The sequence below is a fragment of the Grus americana genome, chromosome 12, assembly GCF_028858705.1.
Source record: "Grus americana isolate bGruAme1 chromosome 12, bGruAme1.mat, whole genome shotgun sequence".
Lineage (NCBI taxonomy): Eukaryota > Metazoa > Chordata > Aves > Gruiformes > Gruidae > Grus > Grus americana.
In genome coordinates this window covers 3,769,401-3,792,995 of record NC_072863.1, presented here as the reverse complement: position 1 = coordinate 3,792,995, position 23,595 = coordinate 3,769,401, and the positions used below count along the sequence as shown (strand labels likewise).

The 23,595-nt window shown below is 37.4% G+C and overlaps 1 protein-coding gene across 3 annotated transcripts in view; it reads right to left on the bottom strand.

Moving 5' to 3' along the window:
* The window catches only part of KLHL4 (kelch like family member 4), an 88,947-nt gene that overhangs the window by 25,843 nt on the left and 39,509 nt on the right, over positions 1-23,595 (bottom strand). The window contains exon 1 of one of the 3 annotated variants that reach the window (XM_054839924.1): positions 17,392-18,482. The exons of 1 other annotated variant lie outside the window; for it this stretch is intronic. In XM_054839924.1, the coding sequence (XP_054695899.1) occupies positions 17,392-17,813 (422 nt within the window). In that variant the 5' untranslated portion in view covers positions 17,814-18,482. Of the gene's footprint in view, positions 1-17,391; positions 18,483-23,595 lie in introns of those variants that run through there. One more of the 3 variants, XM_054839923.1, reaches the window with a different exon arrangement.

Genomic DNA, 23,595 nt, shown 5'->3' with positions numbered 1-23,595 from the left:
GCCGAAACTGCGACCTCATCAATTCAGTTTGTTCGTGCAGCAATATTTACAATGCAACTCATCATTATTTTTCCCCCTCTCCTTTGTTTCTGCTTATTCAAGAAAACTGCGGTCAGCCCCCACGTAGGCAGACTCTCTCCTGCGCAGCTGTTTGAGCTGTGACCCTCTGTCTGTTGGGCAGTGTTGTGGGGTTGGAGATGGAGAGATGCTGTTTTCCTAGGTCAAATCACAGGACCGTAGCATCTGTTAGAGATAAACCACAGCAGTTGGCTGAGAAATAAGAAAATATTTCAGTAAGGAAGCCATTTCTGAACATAGATAAAATAATGATAAAGTCGATGCACTTGTACTAATTGCTTGCTGATATAATTATGCCCCGTCAGTAACTGTCCCAAGCTCTGCCTTAAAATTTCTATTGCAATTGTCTCCTTTATTATCTATTCTTTGTAAATATTACAGCTAAAAATTGTGTTGAAGTTTTTACGGTATAGGTGAAAAACTTCAATACAAAAGAGTATGGAAAATTGTAGTATTTGTTGATGACTGCTAAGGTAGTAACATTAACGTGAGGTAGTAACAATGACAGAAAATGATGTAGCAAACGAAGAAATAAGCAATTGAAACGTATAATTACTTAAGTTAACGGAGAGACTGCTGACTTCTAACCTAGCTAAATTGAAAGTTCATACTGACAGTTCCTGTAGAACTTGGACCTCTTGATACTTCCTGGTTTCAATAATTTTTTTATTCCTAGTATTAACATAAACCTGCCACTTTTCTCAGTTGGCATTAGTTAAAATATATTTTCCCATTTGGGCTTACAAGTACAAGCACGCATATCATTAAACATGGGAGATTCAGCATCCCACTGAAAGTACTGTAGCTGTTTCGAGTTCTGTTCTTCCCCCCAGATATGATAAAGGATGAATGCCATTATGATTCCTATCAGGGTGAATTTGGGTTAGGATATTTTGAATTCTCCTATGAATAGAAAGCGTGTATTTGGTGGGGTAATTCCACTGGAAAACAGAGGCTGCAGCCAAACTGCAGAGCCCCTGAGCTCTGTACGGCTGTTTCTGCTGGTGTCAGCTGTGGCCGCATCATGACTTCATGTGACAAAGAGGGGTAGATCCAGACACTCTCCTCATTAAGCTGTTGTCCTTTGGAAATCGTATTTTTTTTTTTTAAACAGAGGAGGTTAATAATGAAATTAATTTCTAGGCTCACTGCAGTGCAGATTGTTCTTACTAGCATGCGTACTCCCTCAGTCGTTGATCTTTTGCTACTAGGAAGACGGTTTGTTGAAAGCTTCGTGCATTCCTTTATTGGCATCTTGTGTCTGCAACAGTGTTTTAGGCGCACAGTTTGCTGTATACAGATAAGAAATGGGATATTCCGATGTATGTAGTAAATAGTTTCTGTAATTTATTCCTGTGTAAACACACAGTAAGATCTGGTGCAGATCGCCTATAGTTGCACTATAGTACTATGTGAATTGGTTTTGTTCAACTGCTTAAGACAAACATTTAAAAATGTCATTATTATATAAAAGCCTTTTCAAGAATCACTGTCAATGGGATTTTGTTCCTGAGTTTTGGGGCTTAGTTTTGAAAATTGCTCAGCAATTTATTGCAGATCCATTCACAAATTTCAAGAGACATTAAAATAAGGCGTCAACTGGCCTTCATCTCTCATAAGTCGGAGTGATAGGTTGGGAAAGGCCACGGAGTGAGTCCCGTTGGGCTCTGTGGCTTCACACGCATTGCCCCAGGCCACCTTCCCAAAAGGACTCAGGGTGGTAGTGCAGCTCCACTGGCAATAGATGCCCAAGGTACAAAGTTTCTAGTGAGCCGGTGTAAATTGTTGAATTCACTAAAAAGACTGTAAGGAGCAAAAATCAGCAAATCTTTCTTCTGATATTTGATGGCCATTGGATTATACAGTATAACTTAGGACTTTATCGCAGCAATCTGTCAGTATTAAAATTTGTAATGTAGTAGGAGTTTTCAATTTAAATAATTACTCTCTTCCTGATTCAGATTAATCTGAATATGAAACTTTACTATAAACATTATAATGGCATGACTTAAGAATGCTGATTTCCATAGCATGAGATACTTTCTTAAAACTGGAGCTCTAGCAATATCTAATTAGTCTAGAAAGCACACTGCCTGTACGTCCCTGAGTATTTTATTATAATAGATATATGTCTATATTCAATGATGAAGTGTCTCAGACAAATCATTTAAATTAATGCCATCTTAAAACACCGTTCAAGAACATTATCCTCCAGAAGAATTAGCACTGTATTCATTTACATTATGTAATAGAGAATAATTACAAAGTGAAACGTTTCAGGTAAAAAGATAGAAGTATGTATATTACCATCTTAAAATTAACCTTTGTTCTGGTAATGCTAAATGTAGTGGGGGCTACTTATCTCAAAAAACCTTGTGCCTTTTTTGTCTAACCATAAGCAATACTTGAGTTCACTTTTTACTCTTTGTTTTCATGTATATAAAAGCTGTCATCTTACTATTCACCAATAGAAAGTTTTAAAGTAGCTATTTTGAGATCACGAGTAACTGCTGCAAATTAGTTTAGAATTAATCAGATGTAAAGTCCACATGCCAGTCCTTTATAACTGACTTGATTACTACAAAAAGTTAAGTAAATGCCATAAAGGATAAGGAAATTACAAAAATTGAATCTTGCTCTGTAACTGTGGTTCATCAGTAATAAAATCAATTTCCATACACTAATGTATACACAGAATGTATATAAAGGTGTGGTCAGCCTCACGGATAGAAAGCGCACTTGAGAGGTAGTCTGAAGTTTTTTATTCTGTAAAGTTTTGCTAACTCCATAATTTTATCTATGGTCAATTCCTCCCTCTTCTTAATTGTGTAATTATACCCTGAGAGTGTTTCCCTCTGTTACAGCAAATATTTCTATGTGTTCATAGGTACAGATATCCTGATATCAAAGTAGTCTCCAGCTAGTTATTATCTTCTGGTTTTCAGAAAACATAACTCAAACTGAGGTCTAGAAAGGCATTAAAATAATGTAGCCTGTTGTATTCATATCTGGCTCCATGGAGTGGATTTTCCTTGAAGTCAGTACCGTAACAACTGCGTACAGTGAATACCCTCCTATCTATACTGGAAGGAAGTGTTAATGTTAGAAATTATGTAGACAGTTGTGCTTTATCTCCTGCTTTTATCCTCGGTCACTGACTTTCTCTTTTATAATAGCTGAGAAGTATCTTAGTATTCATTATTCTATGCATTTTTGCTACTATTACATGCATTTTGCACTGACTATGTAGTACGCTTCCTCGGGGTTTCGAGACAGCAGCTTACAATAATTGCGTATTGAGGAAACCTCTATTCATGAGTCCATAGCATCTTTGTAAGAGAGGAAGAGAACTGTCTTTACAACCTTTACAGATCAGCTATTAGGTCTACTTTTACTTGACAGTATCAAGTGTATTTAACGCTATTTCTGACAACATGTCTGTCTGAACCTGTACTCTTGATGCCGTTGGTGACTTGGCATTTATCCTGGCAGATAATAGTGATAACAGTGATAACTGCTCCAACAAGCCAGGGTCTGTGTCAACGTCAGCTCAACTGGAATTGAACTGGAATAAAAACATGAAAGTAAATAAAAGTAGTATATAAAAGCAAAAGAAAAATAAAGAAAGGCTGAAAAGTACAAGTGGAACTTACGTGAACTGCAGAAAATGTGGCTTATAGTATTATTATGACAGATTTCTCCTGGAGTGCGTGTGCTATTCACTATTCTAGGGAAGCAAAATCACATTATAATGTGATCTTACAAAAAATAATAGAGCAATTTTTATCACATTCAATAAAATATGTATTACAACTTTTGCTGAGGTTGTAATATAACAATAACTAAGGCATGTGATAATACGCTATCATAGCTAATCTTGATAGAAAACCTAAATCTTTCCTTAGATTTGTTTTCTGCCTCCTGAAGGAGGAATTGATTATTTAGGTTGCTTGCAATCTGTACTGTTTCAGTGAAAATATGCTACTAAATATGCCTTAAGGTTGTGTAGTCTCCATCCTTAGATGTTTTCAAGACCCAACTGGATAAAGCCCAGAGCAACCTGGGCTGATGTAACAGCTGATCCTGCTTTGAGCAGGGATTGGGCTAGAGACCTCCTGAGGTCCCTTCCAACACAAATTATCCTGTGGGTCTTATGATCCTATGACTCCTGGTAATCTGAAAAACTGGAAAAGGGTAATAATATACTTAATGAGGATTTCAACTGGAGAGTAAAAAAAAGCTTGAAGCAGATTGATGTAAACACTTATTTGTAACCATCTAAATGTTTTAAGGTTGTCCTGAAAGCTTTGATGCTCCCCTCTCTGGGAATTATGATGATCTAGCTTCTCCTTTGGGAAAGCTGCGCAGTCTCTCACACAGTTTTCTCTTATGACTGTAGAAAACTGCTATTAGTTATTTAATCTTTGTGCACTGTTATAACATATATTCTACTGTGTTCCTACTGACCATGTTTCCACCAGCGAGAAGATCAAATTAGAGCTAATCAAATGTTTTAAGGGTCGGTCAGCCTTTCCCGCTCACCTTTTGCTAGATACTGTCTGCTGAACAGCTCTTTATTGAATAAAATTGATGTTTCTTCCAAACTTAATGTGAAATATTTATGTATTAAATTGAACAGGCAAAGCTGAAACTATATTTATGTTGCTCCTGGGTCAGGACCCTTTTTCGCTGGGGTGTTACCTTTCTATCTTGCCATGAGTGTACAGATAACCTTAATATATTGCAAGTCTTTCTTCCAAATAATCTATAATAGAAATGGCTCTTGCATTTGAGAGAGAGTATTTAGGGTATAGGAAAACTGGAAAGACCTCAGCAACAGTTTATAGAATAAAAAAGTAACAGATGAGAACATTAGGAGTCTAGAAATTAGAAATTTCACATTTCAGCTATGTTATTCTCCAAAATCATTTTAAAATACGGTTACGATTGAAAGCTACTTATTAGAAAAGGTAAAAATTTGTGGGATTTACCATTAATTGATTCATGAAATGTCACAGTTGAAGAATAAAAGCTCAGTAGCTTGCTAGTAAACATATCAGAGCTTTACTGTTCCCCTGGACAGGCCAAACTGTCCTTCCGGTCCTGACTTCCAGCCCTGTTCTTCTATCCGTTGTACTAAGCTCAGGTTCCAATTCACTGTAACACCAAGTGAAAAAGTACAAGGCAACTTTAAACAGCTAACTAGTAATTGAGCTACATATCGAGTGAGGAAGTAGAGAGGCACACATGAACTCTACTGCTTTGTGGCATCCCATGGGAGCTCCACGCTGAGCAACTTTATTGGCATATTGTAACACCAAGACACTCTAAATTTCTTTTCTAGATGAATTTGGGATCATTTAAGTCAATGGAAAAAAAACAAATTAAGACAAAAAAATCAGGTCTGACTTACAACCTAGTTCCTTTCTGGGCTTTTTCTCACTGCTTCATTGCGTTCTGATTGAACAGCCTGGCTCCTGCATGCTCACAACGCTGTAACTTCCCAGGAAGCTGTCTTACGCTGCTTGTAAATCCACTATGACAAGAGATATCAAGAGACTGAGTTGGCTGTACTGCTGGATGATTTTACTAGGTCAGGCACGTCAGACAGAAAGATCAAAAGTCCATCCTAAGCCACTGCACCAGCACATAGAAAGGGTGGGGGTGGGTGTAAGTAAGGGCATAGGAGGGAATGTCTGGCTTTACGTGTAGTCTTCTGTACACCGAGTGACCAGCTGGGTAGGCTGGAGGCAATCTTCTGTGAATGTCCTCTGTGAGACAGTCGTGAAAATCATGACTCGGAACGAGCATTTCAGTCTTTAAATGCTTTATACAAAGTACTGTGCTAAAAGATATTTATGTAGTGTAGTTTAAAACTCTTGATACAATCATAGTTCAGTGTTTACATAGGTTTTGAATTACACTGCATGACCCAGAAAAGAAGCACAAAATTCTCCAGTGTATGGGACAAAATAGAGAAGTTTCTGCAGAAAGCTAGAGCTGGGATGTCCAAAATAATGGATGGTTTTCATTACTCCAAATTAAATTTGTAGGAAGAATCAATTTCTGCCTCTTTCCTACCTAGCCTAAGCTTGTTTTGGGATTCTAAGACCCTACAAATCTCTAACCTGCTCTCTCTTTCTTTTTCTTACATTACCCTCTGATATGTAAATAACAGTATGGTTCACAAATATGCAATACTGGCAAGTTTACATTCTACAGTTATTAATGTTTGATTAGATCGATATATATCCATTATAAACAGAATTTCAAATTCTAGAACACCACATTTTTTGTTCAGAGTGTATCTTTATTCTCTTTATCAGCAAGTATCTTTTTGGTTTATTCTTTGTATTTTGGATGGAATAAACAAAAGTTAAGTGCCTTTAATAGCACTTCCATAGATGGGCTTTATTTTTAGCTTTCTAAAACATGTTTTCTTAAAAAACTTTTGTTGCATTTTTTATTTTGTTGAGGAGGGTTCAAACTAGAAATCACTGTTAAATTGTAAGTGAAGTTTCAAGGCCTTAGAAGTTTAGTACTCAAAATACTGGTTACTGGCATACCATATGGTCCAATAATAAAACTCTCAAAAGCTGTTTGCTGAGCTTGCAGCGTACTCCTAAGACTCGTTCTATACCCATTAGGCGACTGCACGTACACGTCCCCAAAATGTGACTCTGCATGTATTTGCAGGTCCACCCTGCACAGGGGTTACAATTCACATAGGTGAATTCACGAATTGTCTTACTGCAATTTTGAAGTACCTTGCTTGGATAGACAGTGAGAATGCACCCTCTTTGTACTGGGATCCAGGGGTGCACCAAGACTGGATAATGGTATACAGTAATAATATGCCATTCCCGAAACTATAAACAAGGTCTTCTAAAACCGTGCGACTGGAGTACTGCAAAATTGGAAAAAGTAATTCTTTTTCAATCACTCAAATCCTATGTTTTCTAAATTTCTGGAGCTGTTGCTCTCTGAAAGAGAAAAGGCAGCGTATATTTTCATGCGCAGGGTCTGAAAAGGCAGGTCTTTTGCTCGAAATGGATGACTGTCTAAAACGTGAACCCAAATAGATCAAAACTGAAGGTAATGTTTGAACAAATATCCTCAGCCTGGAAACAGAGGGGTTTAATTACTAAGCTTTTGATTTATCACCGTGGTCATGGCAGAAACAGAAAAAAGTAACTTCCACCAAAGACATAGAACATGACTAAGATAAAATTACAGAGATATTTTTGTCTGCATGTTTGTATATGTGCATCTCTATTTCTTCACGTTCTGAAGCATTCTGCAATGGTATGACATGGAGACACAGAGCTTTCCTGAGCATCTGTGCTAAATGAACACTGTAAAAGAGGTTTCCCTAGCAACGCAAGCCATATGTAATAGCCTAAAATAGCTTTTCTCCAACTCCTAGGATTTCTTAGTTATTTGCTCACAATTTCCATTTAAATCAAGGTATATTTGCCCAGTTGAAGAAGGTTCTTCATGTTCACAACTTCTGTTAAAGTGAACAAGCTATGAAAATGCTCATTTCTTGCAAGAATGCCTCCCTTCGTCTTGACTTCTAATTTCTCAGGTAAACTGAAGCATAGCAAATGGTGACAGTGGCTGTCCACTTTATCAAATGTATTCCCTTTATGTTCGCTGTTCAAAACATTTTATTATAAGTATATTGGTGGTCTCTACTGCTTATTGTAACAGAAAACTTCTAGTTAAAGTAGTAGATTTTTATTTTTGTGATATTATGATCATGAGAAGATAAGCTGTGCAATTATATAGTATAATACATGAGTCATAATGTGCATGCATTCCACTTTGCATTTTAGTAGCAGTTTGTAGACAAATTATGAAAACACTGATGAGTTCTTATTGTGTCCCTAGGAAAACAGGTATCAAATGCTATCTTTAACATGAGCAAACTGCGATATCAAGAGGCTAAGTGATTTCTCTGAGTCTGTATTAAAGGCAAGCAACAAATCTGAGCCAGAACCCATGGATATTGATTTTCAGCTCCTAATGTAACTAGTCATTAAGTCATACATTTAAAAAGTTAGAAGCTGGCTGAGAGAGCTTGAATTTGATTAAATCAAATGTTAATATACAGGTAAGAGATCCAGATTCTTCTCCAGGGATTTTTCAAAATATATATAGCAAAACCAAAGAAAGAACCAGGTATCAGACATTGCTTTCTTTTCCAATAAATATGTTTGTTTAGCCTAAATGGGGTTTAGTTCAGAAAACAAAGCAAAGTTTTAATCATGTACTCTTGATGTGCTGTTTCACTTCTAAATAAGGCAGCCTCATGCAACAGTAGAACACAGCATGGAAATACAGTATCTTTTTCCTGACAAAACATTTTAAAACTGTAGTCATTTAGATACCATATCCTATATTTCAATCTCAAATGAAGTTAGGGCTACAAGGTAGGATGTTCCTTTTAGTACTTTTAGTTATCCTTGTTACCTGTGAGAAGCAGATAGACCTTTAGAGAAATATCCTGACTTACCATCTACAATGGAAACAGTTACTAGAATGAAGTGAAAGATGTTTTATGCTGATAAGTATTGGATGGGCAGAATTGTTGGAAAGAGCCAGGCTCTAACATCTTGTTCCATCTATTTTAATTAGCTTTGAATTGGGTTTTGACTTTTAAGCATTTGGTTGGAAAAGAAGGGAAGGGGGTGGACTGGGAGATTTGTTGTCAGAGCTGCGTGGGAAGTTCTCTCGCCAATATCTGATGATAGAGTCACTGAGGTGGAGCCTCATTTCACAGAGCAGGCAATTTTGTTATAGTTTTATTTCAGAGGTTAAGTTTATTTCCTATACTTAAGCTCTTTCTGTGAATCCTGACAGTACTTCAGCTTCACTTTTGTATTCATTTAACCAGCATACCTACAGGTGTGCCATACACAAGCCATATTCTTTGTTTTATCACCTGATATAGTCTTTCTCGAAATATAGTCTCTTTATTTTATTCTAGCAGAATGAAAGGAGCTAAACCAAATTTGTATATATTGGGCTAACTTAGCTGTTTGACTATAACAAACAAATCCCTTTATTTCTTTAAATGGGAAAGATTCTAGTAATGTTCCTCATTACGCTGTTTCAGATAGTTCAAAGTAAACAATTCAGCCACAAAACAACAGTGAAAATAAATTGTTCGTCTCTTTGAGACTGCTGTCTAGCTGTAACTTTCAAATCATGCAAACTCTACTCCCCTTCTCCAAGAATGCTTCAACAACCGTAGGATTTCCTGTTGATTTTACAATTGCATATGCTCAGTATATCTGTAAAAACTGCTCTGCATTGCTCGCATGTGTTTAATCATCTCCTTAACTTTTTCTGGAGTCATTAAGAAGTGATTTTAAGAACAGCAATAACTCTTTAAAAAGTAATTTAACAGCTGTCTTTGCTGAGAGCAAGCTGTATGGAGTGGAAATGAGAAGATAATTGATTCATAAAGAAATTGTTTTGAAATGCACAGAATTGTCCTAGTTTCTTAAATTGCTATTAAATGGTATTTTTTCCCCTTGCCTGTAATAATTCATCTTTGAAAGCTATGTGCTTTAAATGTAAGCCTGTAAAATATTGTGTGTGTTTTAGTAAGTCATGTTATCTCTCATTATAGCCTTCTTGGTCAGGGGATGGGGTTAGACTTGATGACATCCAGAGGTCCTTTTCGGCTTAAATTATTCTATTTACGTAGCTATGAAAAAAACCCTTTTGAATAAATATCCACTCCTTCCAGAGGTTAAATATAAAATTAATTTCAAAATACAAACCTATTTCCTCATTTAATCTTTAATAACTGTCTCAACCCACTTTAATTTTATATACTCTTTGCCTTTCAAGTTTCTCATAAGATGTCATAGCAGAGGAAGAAAGTAGGAATAAAATCTGAGGATGATGCCTTTGAGACATACTGAGTCTAATTTCTGTACCAAGAGCTCTTGTGTGAGGCAACAGCATTTGTTTAGTCAGAATGACTTCATTTGGTCGCTGTTCATTACATTGGCATGCTGCCTAAAAAGCCATAGCCCTCCTTGTGAATTATCAGCTTTGGGGAAAAAAGTACATCTGCCCTTAGTAAGTGGCATCTGATGCAGGATTGAAATCTATAACTTCACCAATTTTCTACACTTAGCAAACATTACATATCAAAGGAAAATTTTCTTGGTTACTCTCACCTATCTTTTTTCAGCCAGTTGTGAATGAATTTCAGTAAAATGCTATTAACATTCAGCTTAATGGCCCTAATTATGTCATGTGCTACCCGTGCCCTTGTGCATAAGTAAAACTGAAGTAACCTCTGGCACCAGCAGATGCAGCATCGCAGTGATGCCAATGGGGTGTTCATCAACCATCATTGCCTGGAACGTCACCCTCGCTCCCCTGTTGCAAACTGCTCTTCCGCTGCGCTAGAGCTTGACAGGCCACGGGAGCTGTTCAAGCATCACTTCTGAGAGATCGGCTGCAATATCTTAAATAACCCATTTCAAATGTCTCCAAGTTTCCAATTCATATTTTGACCTTTAGATAAAGGTCATCTTTAGAAGGCAATTAGTTTTTGCTTGTTCCTGAGGTAGCAATGAAGCATTTTGGCTATCCATAGCAGACGGGCATAACATCGTCTTTTTAAAATACACTGCTGAATATATATTAAGTTGTTATAAGTATGAAAGAAACTGCAAAATTCTCCACAAGATAGAAACATAATTTCTTCTTGCCAAATTCTGCTGTGTAAAAGTAATATAATTATTATTTCTAAGCACTTAAAAGAGAAGACTAACAGTAAGCAAGAATTTGGCAAGAATAAAGTGTCAAAATAAACTGAAGTCCTTTATTATTAATAGGTTGTAGTAGGCATTAGGGAGAGAAGAAAAGAGGTAGTTGACGTTTATGTCTTGGATAAGAGAATATTCTTTTACACTGTCTCATATGAGATAGTAGTAAGTTCAACCTGAAGTACTGTTTGGAGTAAACCGTTATGGAATGGGTGCAAAACTGATTTGAAATCATACCTTGAAAGTAGTTCTCAGTGGTTCACTGATAAATAGGAATAAATCAAACGGGGTGCCCAAGGAACTTTCCACTGAAGTTCCACTATGACTTTTCATAAATTTTCTAAATTTCTTGGAGGGAGGAAGAAATAAAGAGAAAGCTTTGATAGGAACTATATTACAATTGAAGATCATGCCAAGCTGAAAAGAGCTGCGAGTAATTTGGAGCATAGGATCAGAATTGAATATTAAATCAGTAAATTTACAGGCTGAGAGAGTTGGGATTGTTCAGCCTGGAGAAAAGGCGGCTCCAGGGAGATCTAATTGCAGCTTAGCAGTACTTGAAGGGGCTACAGGAAAGATGGTGAGGGACTGTTCATCAGGGAGTGTAGTGACAGGACAAGGGGTAATGGGTTCAAGCTGAAGGAGGGCCGATTTAGATTAGATGTTAGAAAGAAATTCTTTACGGTTAGAGTGGTGAGGCACTGGCACAGGTTGCCCAGAGAAGCTGTGGATGCCCCATCCCTGGAAGTGTTTAAGGCCAGGTTGGATGAGGCTTTGGGCAATGTGGCCTAGTGGAGGGTGTCTCTGCCCGCAGCAGGGGGTTGGAACTAGATGATCTTTGAGGTCCCTTCCAACCCAAACCATTCTGTGATTCTATAAATTGGAGACAGTAAATAGGATCAGAACTGAATATTAACTCAGCAAATTGGAGACATCTGATAAAGATAACATGGAATTTATTTGTGCAAAGTACTATATTTAGAAACAAATAACTGCAAAAACATACAAATGGTTCGGAAACAGGTCTTCGGTACAGGGTCAGGAGGCTCATATGAATGACAAGCCAGGCATGAGCAACAGCACCATGTTGTTGACGAAAAAAACCACTGAGCAGGATATTCAAACAGTTTTTTAGTCAGAATGACATGTACGTAATCCTACCCTCTACACTAGAATTGTCAGGCTTTAACCAGAACATAGCCAGGTCTGACCACAGTACTGCAAGTGCAGACAGACGTGTTGGAGAGAGTCAGGAGAGAAATGAAAATTATCATAGCTGTCTAGCATAGAACTTCCGGAAAAAGATTGCAAGAATTGCAGCTCTTTAGGCTTCGAGCAATTTTCAAATATATAAACAAATGCTGTAAAGAAGAATACTGTCGGAATAAGAAGAACAAGGGGAACAATATGCTATCTATATCCATGGGGGAAAGATCAAGGAAATAATGAGCTTAAATTGTACTACAGATAACCAAGGAAGCACCTAAATATAGTTGATCCAACTTTGGCATAGAAGGATTGACATGCCCTCTGTCCAGTATTACGTTTGAAAACCTTTTATTTGTTTAAAGTTAAGATTTTTGAAAGCTTTTTTTGAAAATGTTGGAAGTTCAGTGAAAATAAAATGGGAGCAGTTATGTTTTCATTTAAAAATAAAGGCTGCTGCTGTGTGAGATGAGGAATAATCATTTCTAAACTGTTGCCTTAGGCATCAGCGATGGTTCATGAAACTGAATTCTTACTCATGGGGGGAAAATAGTGTCGTGAGGTACTACTTTATCATGTTATCTGGAAAGGATACATCGTGGCCCTTCCATTTACTAGGTGCATGGTCATTCACCATCAGTCATTCTTGTGAATCAGTGGTAGGGCTCTACTTATTTGGATACCACTCTTAATGCAAAAACACCTCTCAGTGTGGTCTGGCTAGTAGCTTCATAGAATAATTCACATCTTCCAATTTCACCAGGAAAATTATCACCTGTTTTCTTTTTTTGGAAATGATCTTTTGTACTGAAAAATTAAGCAGACATCATTTCAGTGAGTATCTGTTACAAACTTTAGAGAACGTGGTGTGGTATTACACTACATGTGTAATAGCTCTCCCAAAAAAGTGCTCAGCAGAAGGAACCGTGACAGCATGTGTCCCAGATCTGTGCCACTTAGCTAACAAAAAAAAAATGGCATCACGTGTGCAAGAAATTGCAGGTTGGCACTGCACAGATTTATTCGTTTCCACCTGTTCAATACCTTTTGGGATACTGCAACAACTAAAGGGGTATGTTTTTCTTGTGATACCTTTATTTCACACTGGAACATGAGCCAAGGCTATTATCTGCTACTGGAAATAAAAACAGAACTCCAGGGAAAACCCTTATATAGGGGATAATATCTGAAGTAGTCATATATATGTATGTATGCTCTATTAAAATTAATTAGAAGTATATTTTCCCTCATATGGGAAATTAGAAAGCATGTATCTTTAGCAAATCTAGGGTTTATCAACAAAACTAGAGTTTGTCAGCAATTTTTCAGCCACATAATCAGAAAAAAATGCATAAGAAGAAAATGATGAATGGATGCTACATTCATTATTGAAATCTAACTGCCTTTGGGCAACTAGGAAAAGAGGTACATGCATCCTTCACCAGCACACGTGGTCTTCAACAGTATACATACAGAGTCATAATACATCTCCCAGCAAGCATGCATAAATTGATGTGGCAATGTAGCATAATGTTAATAAATAAAATGCATAGTGCTTATATTGAAAGGTCAGTAGTCATGTCTGTGAGTCCAAATATTATCAAGGGAAGTAATCAAGGTAATTCAATATCTTGGATTCTTCTCATTAGGAGGTACCAGTGCTTTTTCAGTTTGTGTGTGCACAAGAGTGTGTTTGTGTGTTGCGCACAAGAGCAAAGATTTCTGACAACCATCAGACAAAATCTAGCAATCAAATTTTGCTGACTTCTCTGGACCAGTGCCAGTTCACTTTCTTTGAAAGAAAGGGAACTGCTTCAGGGTCTCCCTGACAGAGGGGCCTGAACCTTGGCAGACTCCAGACACTTAGAGGAGATCAGAGATGATCATCAACTAGCTAGATTGCACAAAAAGCCATAACCATGCCTTCTGAACCAGAAGCCATTCACAGTTTATTTACCATACATTGTTTCAGAGCTCACTTAAGCTCCTACTTACTGTAAGCCAAACCTAAAATCTTTGAAGACTTTTGCACTTCATTGGCATGGCCATATTCTGCGAGTTTAGCCTTATGACCATCCCAGTAATACCGTAATATTTTATAGTGGGAAATACAGTGTACAAATAAACAAAATAACTTGGTATCTCTTCAGGTTTTAGCTAGTTTCTCTGTTTTTCACCTGTGAAAAGGTCCCAGTCCTCACACAAGGAGTAGATTGGTGAGAATCAGACTAGGTCAAGGAAATGTGTATCTTCCACCGTTAGGCTTTCTTCAGAACTATGGGTGCAACTTCCATAAGGATCTTATAACAGGTCAAGGCCCATCATTTTAGATGCTTCTAGAAGACTCTTTGATACCTCTTGAGTATGTTCCCTTAGCAACACTGGATACGACAGTCCCCAGGCAGGCTGGGAGGCTTTACTTAGCCTTGTGCCAATAAGCAATTTATTTATCTGTCATGCACCTAGCGTTTATTGGTTGGTCACATCTTAACTGGCTACCATGAATACAAAACTAATGAGTTTTGGTCACTTAAGCTCTTGTTTGCTTTGTCTGTCATTTGTCATGGAATATAATTCAGGAACGAGCCTGTGGGTCAGAAGGGCTTCTTCAGGCACTTATTTAGTTTGCATAGAGGAGTACCAAAAAAGATTGAAGAAAGCAGAAACAAGTGTATTGATTATAGTATATTCAAAATGGAACTACTGTTTGGAACTTTCTTATTTACCTTTCCTCCTCAATAAACAAGCCTTATTTCACCAAACCTCAGGGTGCTACATCTGTATCACTGAAAGCGTTAAGTCCTGAGGTTTCTAGAGAAAGACATCTCAAGTTTTTCTGAAGAAATCGAGAATATTGTTTTCACATTTGCAAAGCTTTTTGGTGGGAAGCATTAACTGCTAGTAGAAATTGCTTTCATAATCTGCTCAAGATTGAGGTATTGGCCTGATTTTCTATCTTTTTCTACCATTTTCAACATCCAAGTGACACGTAGCAGCGTCCTGCTTTAGAGTCCAGCTAAATATGGGTGGAGGTAAACTCGTTGGATTAGAGACAACCGCTGTGAAGATATGATTCCTTTCACAGGATAAAAGGCAAATTTGTATGAAATTGTTTTTGGTGTCCTCAGGTATGAATGTGAAAGAGCATATGGCTACAACAATTGCATAGTTCGTTATGCAGTGGCTTTAATAGTGTAAGAAGATGGAGTCAGGGGATCCTGCAAATGCCTGGTTTCTCAGATGTGTTCATTACTAGCAGATGCCATTGATTACAATTGATTGTGACTATTTGGAACTTCTAAAGAAAAAGGAGGCCCAACATGATCTAAAAGGATAATTTCAAAGGTATAAAATGAGGCATTGTTCTAAAGAGATGAAAATATATCCAGCAACTAGATATAGACAGATATAGATATAAGGCTGCTTCTCTTTATTTCTTCTTCTCAGTATTTCATTTCTACCCAATCAATTAGCATATTAATTTGTGTGTGGTCTGTGCTGGATGCTTTAAGGGAAGAGAACGATAATTTACTTAATGATTTCTGTTGGTACATATTTAAGAAGTTGGAGATATGTTAAGGTGTCTTTAATGATCTATTTTATTTCCTTGAAATAAAATTTTAATTATAGAGAAACTCATAGTCATGAATCACTTTCTAGACAATTTCTTACAAATTCAGCCTTTTAAGGTGTATGTTAAGGTAGGTTTTAACCTACAAGATGCATAGAAAGCTTTTACTGATAACTTTATAGAAAATACACTTACTTGAATGTAACAATACTTTATAAGATATATACATTCCCAAAACTTTTCTAAAAGCTGCGCATTTAAACAGCTCAAGAGAAGAACGTAAATTTGAATGAATATGAAGGCACAAAACTTCGTGAGGTCTTAGCAGAAAGTTTATGTATAGCTGGAGAAAATGTCACATCTTACTTTAGAAGACAGTGCCTTATTACCTTCCAAACTGAACTCATTATACTTTTTGTTTTACCTTCTTCTTCACCTGATATAGAATTTTATTTTGATTATTCAGTGTTCCTTATTTTTGTTCAAACTAACTTGATTTTCTTTGCAAGGTGTGCCTAAAATTACTTTTTTTTTTTTCCAGGAAATTTGTACTGTCATTTGAAACAAGTTATACTAAGACTATGCTGCTTACACATTACAAGCTAGTACACTAATAAACATAAAGAACTACCACATTCCTACCTCACTGATTTTATTCTGTAATGATTTCATGTAGTACACACTGACTGCTAGTACTGTTTTCAAAATGACATTTTGGAATGCATTTTTCTTCTGTTCAGTCTGCAGATGTTCCCTATACCAGATGTACAACTTGAAAAATAATAGCTGCTAAAAATACACAAACTGTCAGCTTTGTTTTTACTGAGAGAAACTAGAACTTCAAGTAAGATAGATTTGTATTTAAATACAATGTAAGAAACTGAAATTATTCCCAAAGACTGATGGCAATCTTATCAAATGGTGCAAATAATCACATTATTAATGCATAATCTGACTCCAAGGTGGGGAAAAGGTGGAGTAAAATTGTTGCTGTGTAAGCTAATAATACTGACATCAATTTTGAAAAAAAAAAATCATAAAAAATTACAAGGCATGCTTAATCAAATAACTGGTATTACTATCTTCTCTGTATTAACATCTTAAAAATAGCTCTTTGTGCTTATACCTTTAAGGTCTCATAGCTGTAATGTTTTTTCACCTGACCTTGCAGAAAGTATTTGTCTCTCGGTGTACTAAACAAGCTGTGAAAGTAATGTGATTTCATATAAACCTTTAAAAAAAGCAAGTAATGATGCTTCCTTTCCACTTAGTTCAAGGTTAATTATACTTGTCAAGAAGGCAGGGGAAAAAAAAAAAGCAGTGAGAAATTTGACAGACCGATGGCAACCACACAGACTGCACCTCCAGCAGCTCCCATTTGTCAAAGTTGCACCCATTGATAAAGTCAGAATGAGGACAATATTTCAGAAGGCTCATTTTTTCATTGCACTTCAACATAATAAATCAAGACACAAAAAAATTAATATGCTGTAAACTGTAATAGAGAAAATTTGACAAACTGGCAGGTTTTATTTTTATGGAATAGTTACGAAATGCTGTATCTTAAGCAAAGATCAAAATTTCATGATAACGTTCCTGTTCGTTTTTCTGATGTGTGGGTGTGCGCATATATAAAGTGAGACTAATGCATGAAGGAACTCTGGTTAAGAACAAAGACAGTATTAGGGAATAACTTGGATAGAAGTATGGCTTTCTAAGTGCAGACTTTAAAACTCCTACCTCTCTGCAGATTCATCTGAATTTTCTTCTGTGATCATCTGCAACTCCTGTGTAGTTTTACTTGAGTCTTCTTTGACACAGTTTTCCTCTGTGCTTGCTTTGGGATTATCCTCATTTGATCGAAGCTGTTCTATGAGATTTTGTTGATGCCAGGTTTGAATAGATCGGTGGTGCACTGGCGTTGGACCTGGCACGGGTGCCAGTATATTGTGGTGGACGGGACTGCTGTTTTTCTTCAGCCCATTTCTGTCCCGAGAGTGGTTCTTCAACCTGTTCTGAACCGGTGTCCCTCTGTGCTCATATCCTTCCTGCTGATGGCAGCCCCCCGTGCCTGCGGAGCCTTGCGAGGGGTGACTGAACCACCTCCAGCGGAGCCTCAGGATCTGCTTCACATCAAACTCTTTCTTTCCAGATACTGACATTTTTTTTTTTTTCAGGGAAAAAAAAAAAAAAGACAAAAGCCTATTCTTTTAGAAAGGAAATGGATTCTTTGTTATCTCTTGTGTTTCAACTCCTCTTCTTAAGAAAAGACAACAAAAGAACAAATACCGGTAGCTCTCTCCCTCTCTCTTCTGATTAATATACTGCAAGCTCTTCAAGCCGATGCTAAGCTGCTGCTAACTGTATAGGTGGGAATCCATACTGACAGGATGATGAGGTCAGACCTTAAACAAGTAAATCAGCTTAGCACAGGAAAGCAGCAACCATAACACTACCCAGCTGCTAGGCTTACACACTCACAGCACTATAGCACAGCTCTCTAATATATAACCTAGCCTCACATGATCCTGAGGGATCCTAAGCTGCAACTTAAGATGCAGGAAAGCACGTACAAATAAAGTGACAAGACTTTCTGTCTCACGAGGTTTTCCATCAAGCCTGCTAATAAGCAATGCTATATTTCACAGAAGATTTATAGAGAATTCTTTTATAGTCTTCTTACGCAGATTTTTGGTAACGATTCACTGTGAAACTATCCTGCAGTTCATGTGTTTCCTTAAGGGGTTTGCATTTGTTTATCTTGCTGGGTAAAATTCCTACAAATGGCCTCAGTGTGGTAGCACTTACCTAAAGGAGAGAGGCAGCATTTAAATACATTGTGCAGAACTGTATGTATTTTCCTACCTACAGATAGATTTCTCGATATAATTACAGAGGTATGAGAACAGAGGGAGGGAGCTCATGAAAATCAGAGATGTGCTCCCTGAATGACTGTATCTGTGGAAAACACACTGTTTCCTGGCTAAGTGCCTGTGTAAACACCCTTTGCCATCCTGCTCTTAATTTCTCACGGATGGTGAAACAAGTGTGATTTTTTTTTTTTTTTTAGAAAACACCTTTCTTCTGATAGCGTACACTGTAAGATGCTTTCAGCAGATTTAATAGATGATATATATTCATTCCCATCCATTCGTTAGTAGGCAGGACTGTGAGAACTGATCCCTGTTTTGAAATAATGTACACAGAATGTTTTCACATGCAAATTGGAATTAATTCAATGGACTGGATTTTTTTTTTATGTTATATCCTCCACAGTTTGCTACTGATGATCTATACAACTGTAAACAGTGTGCGGAAATAAAAAAATCTGTAACACAGAGTCAGTAAAACAGGATTCAGAACTAAAGGAGGGTACCCCTCTCCAACACATCTTCTTACATCTCTTAAGCCCTTCCCGTATTAACTTCCTTTTTCTCTGTGTTATGATTTTTTTCTTCATTTTTTTTAAACTCTACTGATGGGAGTTCAAACACTGAAATCTGCTTGCGTTTCTTTTTTTGGCTGCATATAATGCAAACAGAGAAATGTGAAGTAGAGTTTTGAAAAGAAAAAGCAAAATGAGAGGATAGGACTAAGGAATCATCAGCCTTTACGCTGGGCTGTCAAGCTCCTATCCTATTCATGGTATTCAAGCAAATGATATGCAGTATCAGGGACTGGATTCACGTGAGAGAAATTACAGGACAAGTGTAGAACAGTAAAATAGTTGCAGGATATTGTACTATTTAGATACATAGAGGGAAAGAAGAGACTTTGTACAGAAGAAAACCTATGAGAAAGAGTTGGCCACAAAAGGCAGAAAGGAAGACATTGAGGAAAGAGGATATTTGACAGACCTAACCAATGCATCTTTGTTGCTGTATAGAACATTGAGGCTGAGCTATTGCAATAAAATGTACAATAACAATGTGATTTTGATAGTAGGGTAAGTGTCCATGACAGACAGAACAAGAAAAAATTTGATTGCAGAGAAGAATCCTTTCTTATATGAAAAAATAACCTATTTGTGGGAGCTAAAATACAAGCCCCGGCAAGCTTTACTGCAGTGCTTTGGCCCCAGCCCTCTGCTACGGGTTACTGTTCTTGCAGCAGTTGTCAGAACTCGCACGTGCCTTGGCTGCTGCAGTTAAAAGTCACAACTGACCATCCAGGAAAGGCTGGCTTACGCTCACACACCGGGCTCGAGGTGCTCAGCAGCTCTGAGGCAAGAGCCATTCTGCTCTGCCGCTGTCCTTCCTAGCGCTGTGATTTACGCAACAGCAAAGACTACCGCGTTGTCACTTACGGACATCTCAAACGGGTGCAAATCCCCTATAAAAGTGTAAATACTGGATTTAACAATACTTCACTAAGACAAGCTGTGTTCTGCAATATTTACTTGAGAATGAAATGAAAGAAGGATTTCTGTGTTAGAATACCAGGAACATATTTTGAAAAGACTTCATTTTATGTCCTATAGGAATGGATAGATACTAGAAGACCTGTGCAACTTCTAAGGAGTTATATTAAGAACAAGGTATATAAGGGCCTGTTTGTGAGTTTAATAGGAGGGTTCAACTGAAGCTTGTCAAGAATATAAGCTAATAAAAAAGCTACTCCCAAACTTCAGGGATTTTAAAGAATTTATAGGGAGTGAATAGATAAATGAAAATGCTGGTCATTGAATAAGAGAGATTATTATATGTCCAGAAGGCAGTGTAAGATGTTTTCTTTAATGATTACCTTGTACAACAATCTGAAATTTTGTGGAGACACAAATGTTTCAGGTATTTTTTCTTGCATGACAACTATAGAATACTTCGTTTAATGTTTCTCAACTTTTCAATTTCAGCATCCACACCTATGGATGTTACTCTTTTCAATTTCATAAAAATAATGAGACTTAGTGGTATCTATGTGTATTCCTCAGGATTGCCTACATGGTAATCTGAGGTCTATTTTAAGGAGGGTGTCTCTATATACCAAGTTAATAAAATAAGTTATGATTAAATCTTGTAGAGGTGGACAGAGAACATGGTTTCTCACTACTATCTTAATCAGGTCATTGAGCTATCTCAGCAGCTCTGTCAGTTCCTCTTAGCAACAGCTCTGAAACATTTCATCCATATTTTTTCACCATGTCACAAAGCTTCTGTTGATTTCCTTTCCTTAAATCCCTTTTGCAGAAGTCATCCTTTACTCCAAGAGATGATCAAAAGCATATTCCTTGAATTTTACTTGAGAATGTACAAACAGTACCTCTGTTTGTGAACTACTCTGTTTCCTACTAACTCAGCATGTTTTGGCAGACGTAAAGTGTATCTAGCTACAATTAAAACAGTAAAACTGGACATTTGCTGAAGAGACTCTCTTGCTCAAAAAGTCAGCTTGAGTCAGCATGGAATATGTTTCAGGTAGGGCATAAGTAGATTATTTTTCACACAGCTTGTTACCATTCTGGCTAAAATTTCAGCGTGCTGTACTAGGACAGCGTAAGTGATTTGATAATCCAAAACTTCAGGCCTGAAATGATCAGAAGCAGGTATGTGGCATAAAGCTGCACCATGTTTATACATATATATGCCACGTAACTGCTTTTAATCATTTAGATCTATCTTCTGGTGAGAAAACTAAGTTCCCTTGAAAATTAATACAACGTGAATGTTTACTTGTTGATGATTTCTTTATAGATCTCTAACATTTTTAGGTGTATCTCTGACTGGGTTCAAACTTCTAAATGTGAAAAGATACAAGATTTTTTCTGTTATTACTATTCCTAATTTAATACATTTGGTCTCATTTAGATCAATATCCACCATAATAGCATTATTTTCCCCCTCACAGTCAGAAATCTCCAAAGAACAGGATTTTCTAGGGCTGTAGCAAGTCTAGCCAGGGCCACTAAGAGGCTCAGGCAGCCAGAGCATAGGATGGATAAGAGGGGGCTGCTAGAATATGATTCGTTCAACCTTATGCAGAAAAGGCTCAGGGACATCTTATTGCTGCCTTCCGGTACCTAACGGGAGAGTACAGAGAAGACAGAGCCAGGCTGTTTTAGAGGTGCCCAGTGATAGGACTAAAGGCAACAGGCACATGGTGGAACATGGGAAAATCTGCTTAGACATAAGAAAAACTTTCTCCCCACAAGCAGGCGGGAAGAGGTTGCCAAGAGAAGCTGTGGCATCTCCTTCCTCAGAGAATGTCAGATCCTAAATGGACTTGGTCCTGTGTAACTGCTCTAACTGGACTTTGAGCAGGTGGTCAGCCTAGATGAGCTCCAGAGGTCCCTTCCAACCTCTTATTCTGTGACTGTGTGACATGCCAGGGAGCGTTTGAGATATTTATCTAATGGCTACAGTGGAGCCAAGGAAAACTAATGTGGTTGTCAGTTATGAAAAAGAGATACATTTCTAGAAATCTCAACTCCGGTTTGGTAGCAAAACAGCTAAGTATCACTGCGTGCAGTTGTGGGGATTTCTAATTGTTCATCCCATAGGAGACTTGCTAGTAGTTTGAGGAAAAAGAATTCCTTAATCTCTGAAAAACCTCTATTGCCTTCAGTGGGCATAAGCTTTGGGGGAAGATCTTGGATCAGGTTAGGAAATCGCACTAAATATGATGGTAGACTGGCATCTAGCAGGAAATTGGGCATCATTTTAAAAGGTTTGTATAAACATGCTGAACTTCCAGCTAATTTGAAAGATCTGTATTAATAGCAAGAGTCTAAATAGGTGGTTATAATAATTTTACGAATACGAGTGTAAATACCTAGTATGACATTTGAATTAGCAAATTATAAAATCACTTTTGTCATAAACTACCTAGAAAAAGAAATTGAGAATTTTCTTTCTGTCAGAAACCATGTTTTAAATAGGCTTCAAAATCGACTTTTAGCTACAGCTGGCTCCCATGTTCATCTGCCACCAAAATATTTTATAGAAAGGAGTTTTCTGATGCATTTCAAAATGTCTGGATTTTCTGGTTAATAACTTAGTAAATTTTTTTGGAGAATTTAAGCAAGTGGAACATATTCAGGTAGTTACGTATGTTTATTCTCCTTTCAAAAGAGACATAGGAAGTGATTTCTTACTCTTTTTCTGTTTGCCCTGAGCTGGTAGTACACTTAATGGCTTTAAGCTGAAGGAGGGTAGGTTTAGATTAGATGTTAGGAAGAAATTCTTCCCTGTGAGGGTAGTGAAGCCCTGGCACAGGTTGCCCAGAGAAGCTGTGGATGCCCCTGGATCCCTGGCAGTGTTCAAGGCCAGGTTGGATGGGGCTTTGGGCAACCTGGGCTAGTGGAGGGTGTCCCTGCCCATGGCAGGGGGTTGGAACTAGATGGGCTGTGAGGTCCTTTCCAACCCAAACCATTCTGTGATTCTAGTAAGCCTATTATTAGAAAAATATCTCCACAAGGCTAGCAAAGAATAATAAAAAGGAATCATCTAACCTTCTTGTAGAATAATTCAAGAAAGATACCATCTGCAGACTCTGAAGTCAGGAATATTGCAAGGACTAGGTTACTAGCAAGGGCTAATGAAGTAGACATTTGCTGGATGTGAGGCAGACCAGAAAAAATGAGCGGTTTTTATTAGATAAAGGATAGCTTTGGACCAGAGGTCTTCAATGCCAAAATTACTGACCCAAATAGGAAAAAAATCTGCATAAACTGAATGACACAATCAAAAAAGCAAACTAAGCACAGAAAGTTAACAATGTTTCCTCGTATTTTTTGAGATTTGATGTCTATTCTGACATTACATTTTTAAAACAGTCAATTACAAGCTCGTATCAATACTGTATACTCTGCAGTGCTTGCATTTGGGGAAAACATCATAATAAGATCTACATATGTGCAGATTGTTGATAACTAACTAAAGTCCTAAGTGAAAAAGCTGTACGCTCTCTACCCAAACACTGTATTCTACAGGGTCTTCAGTTTGTGTA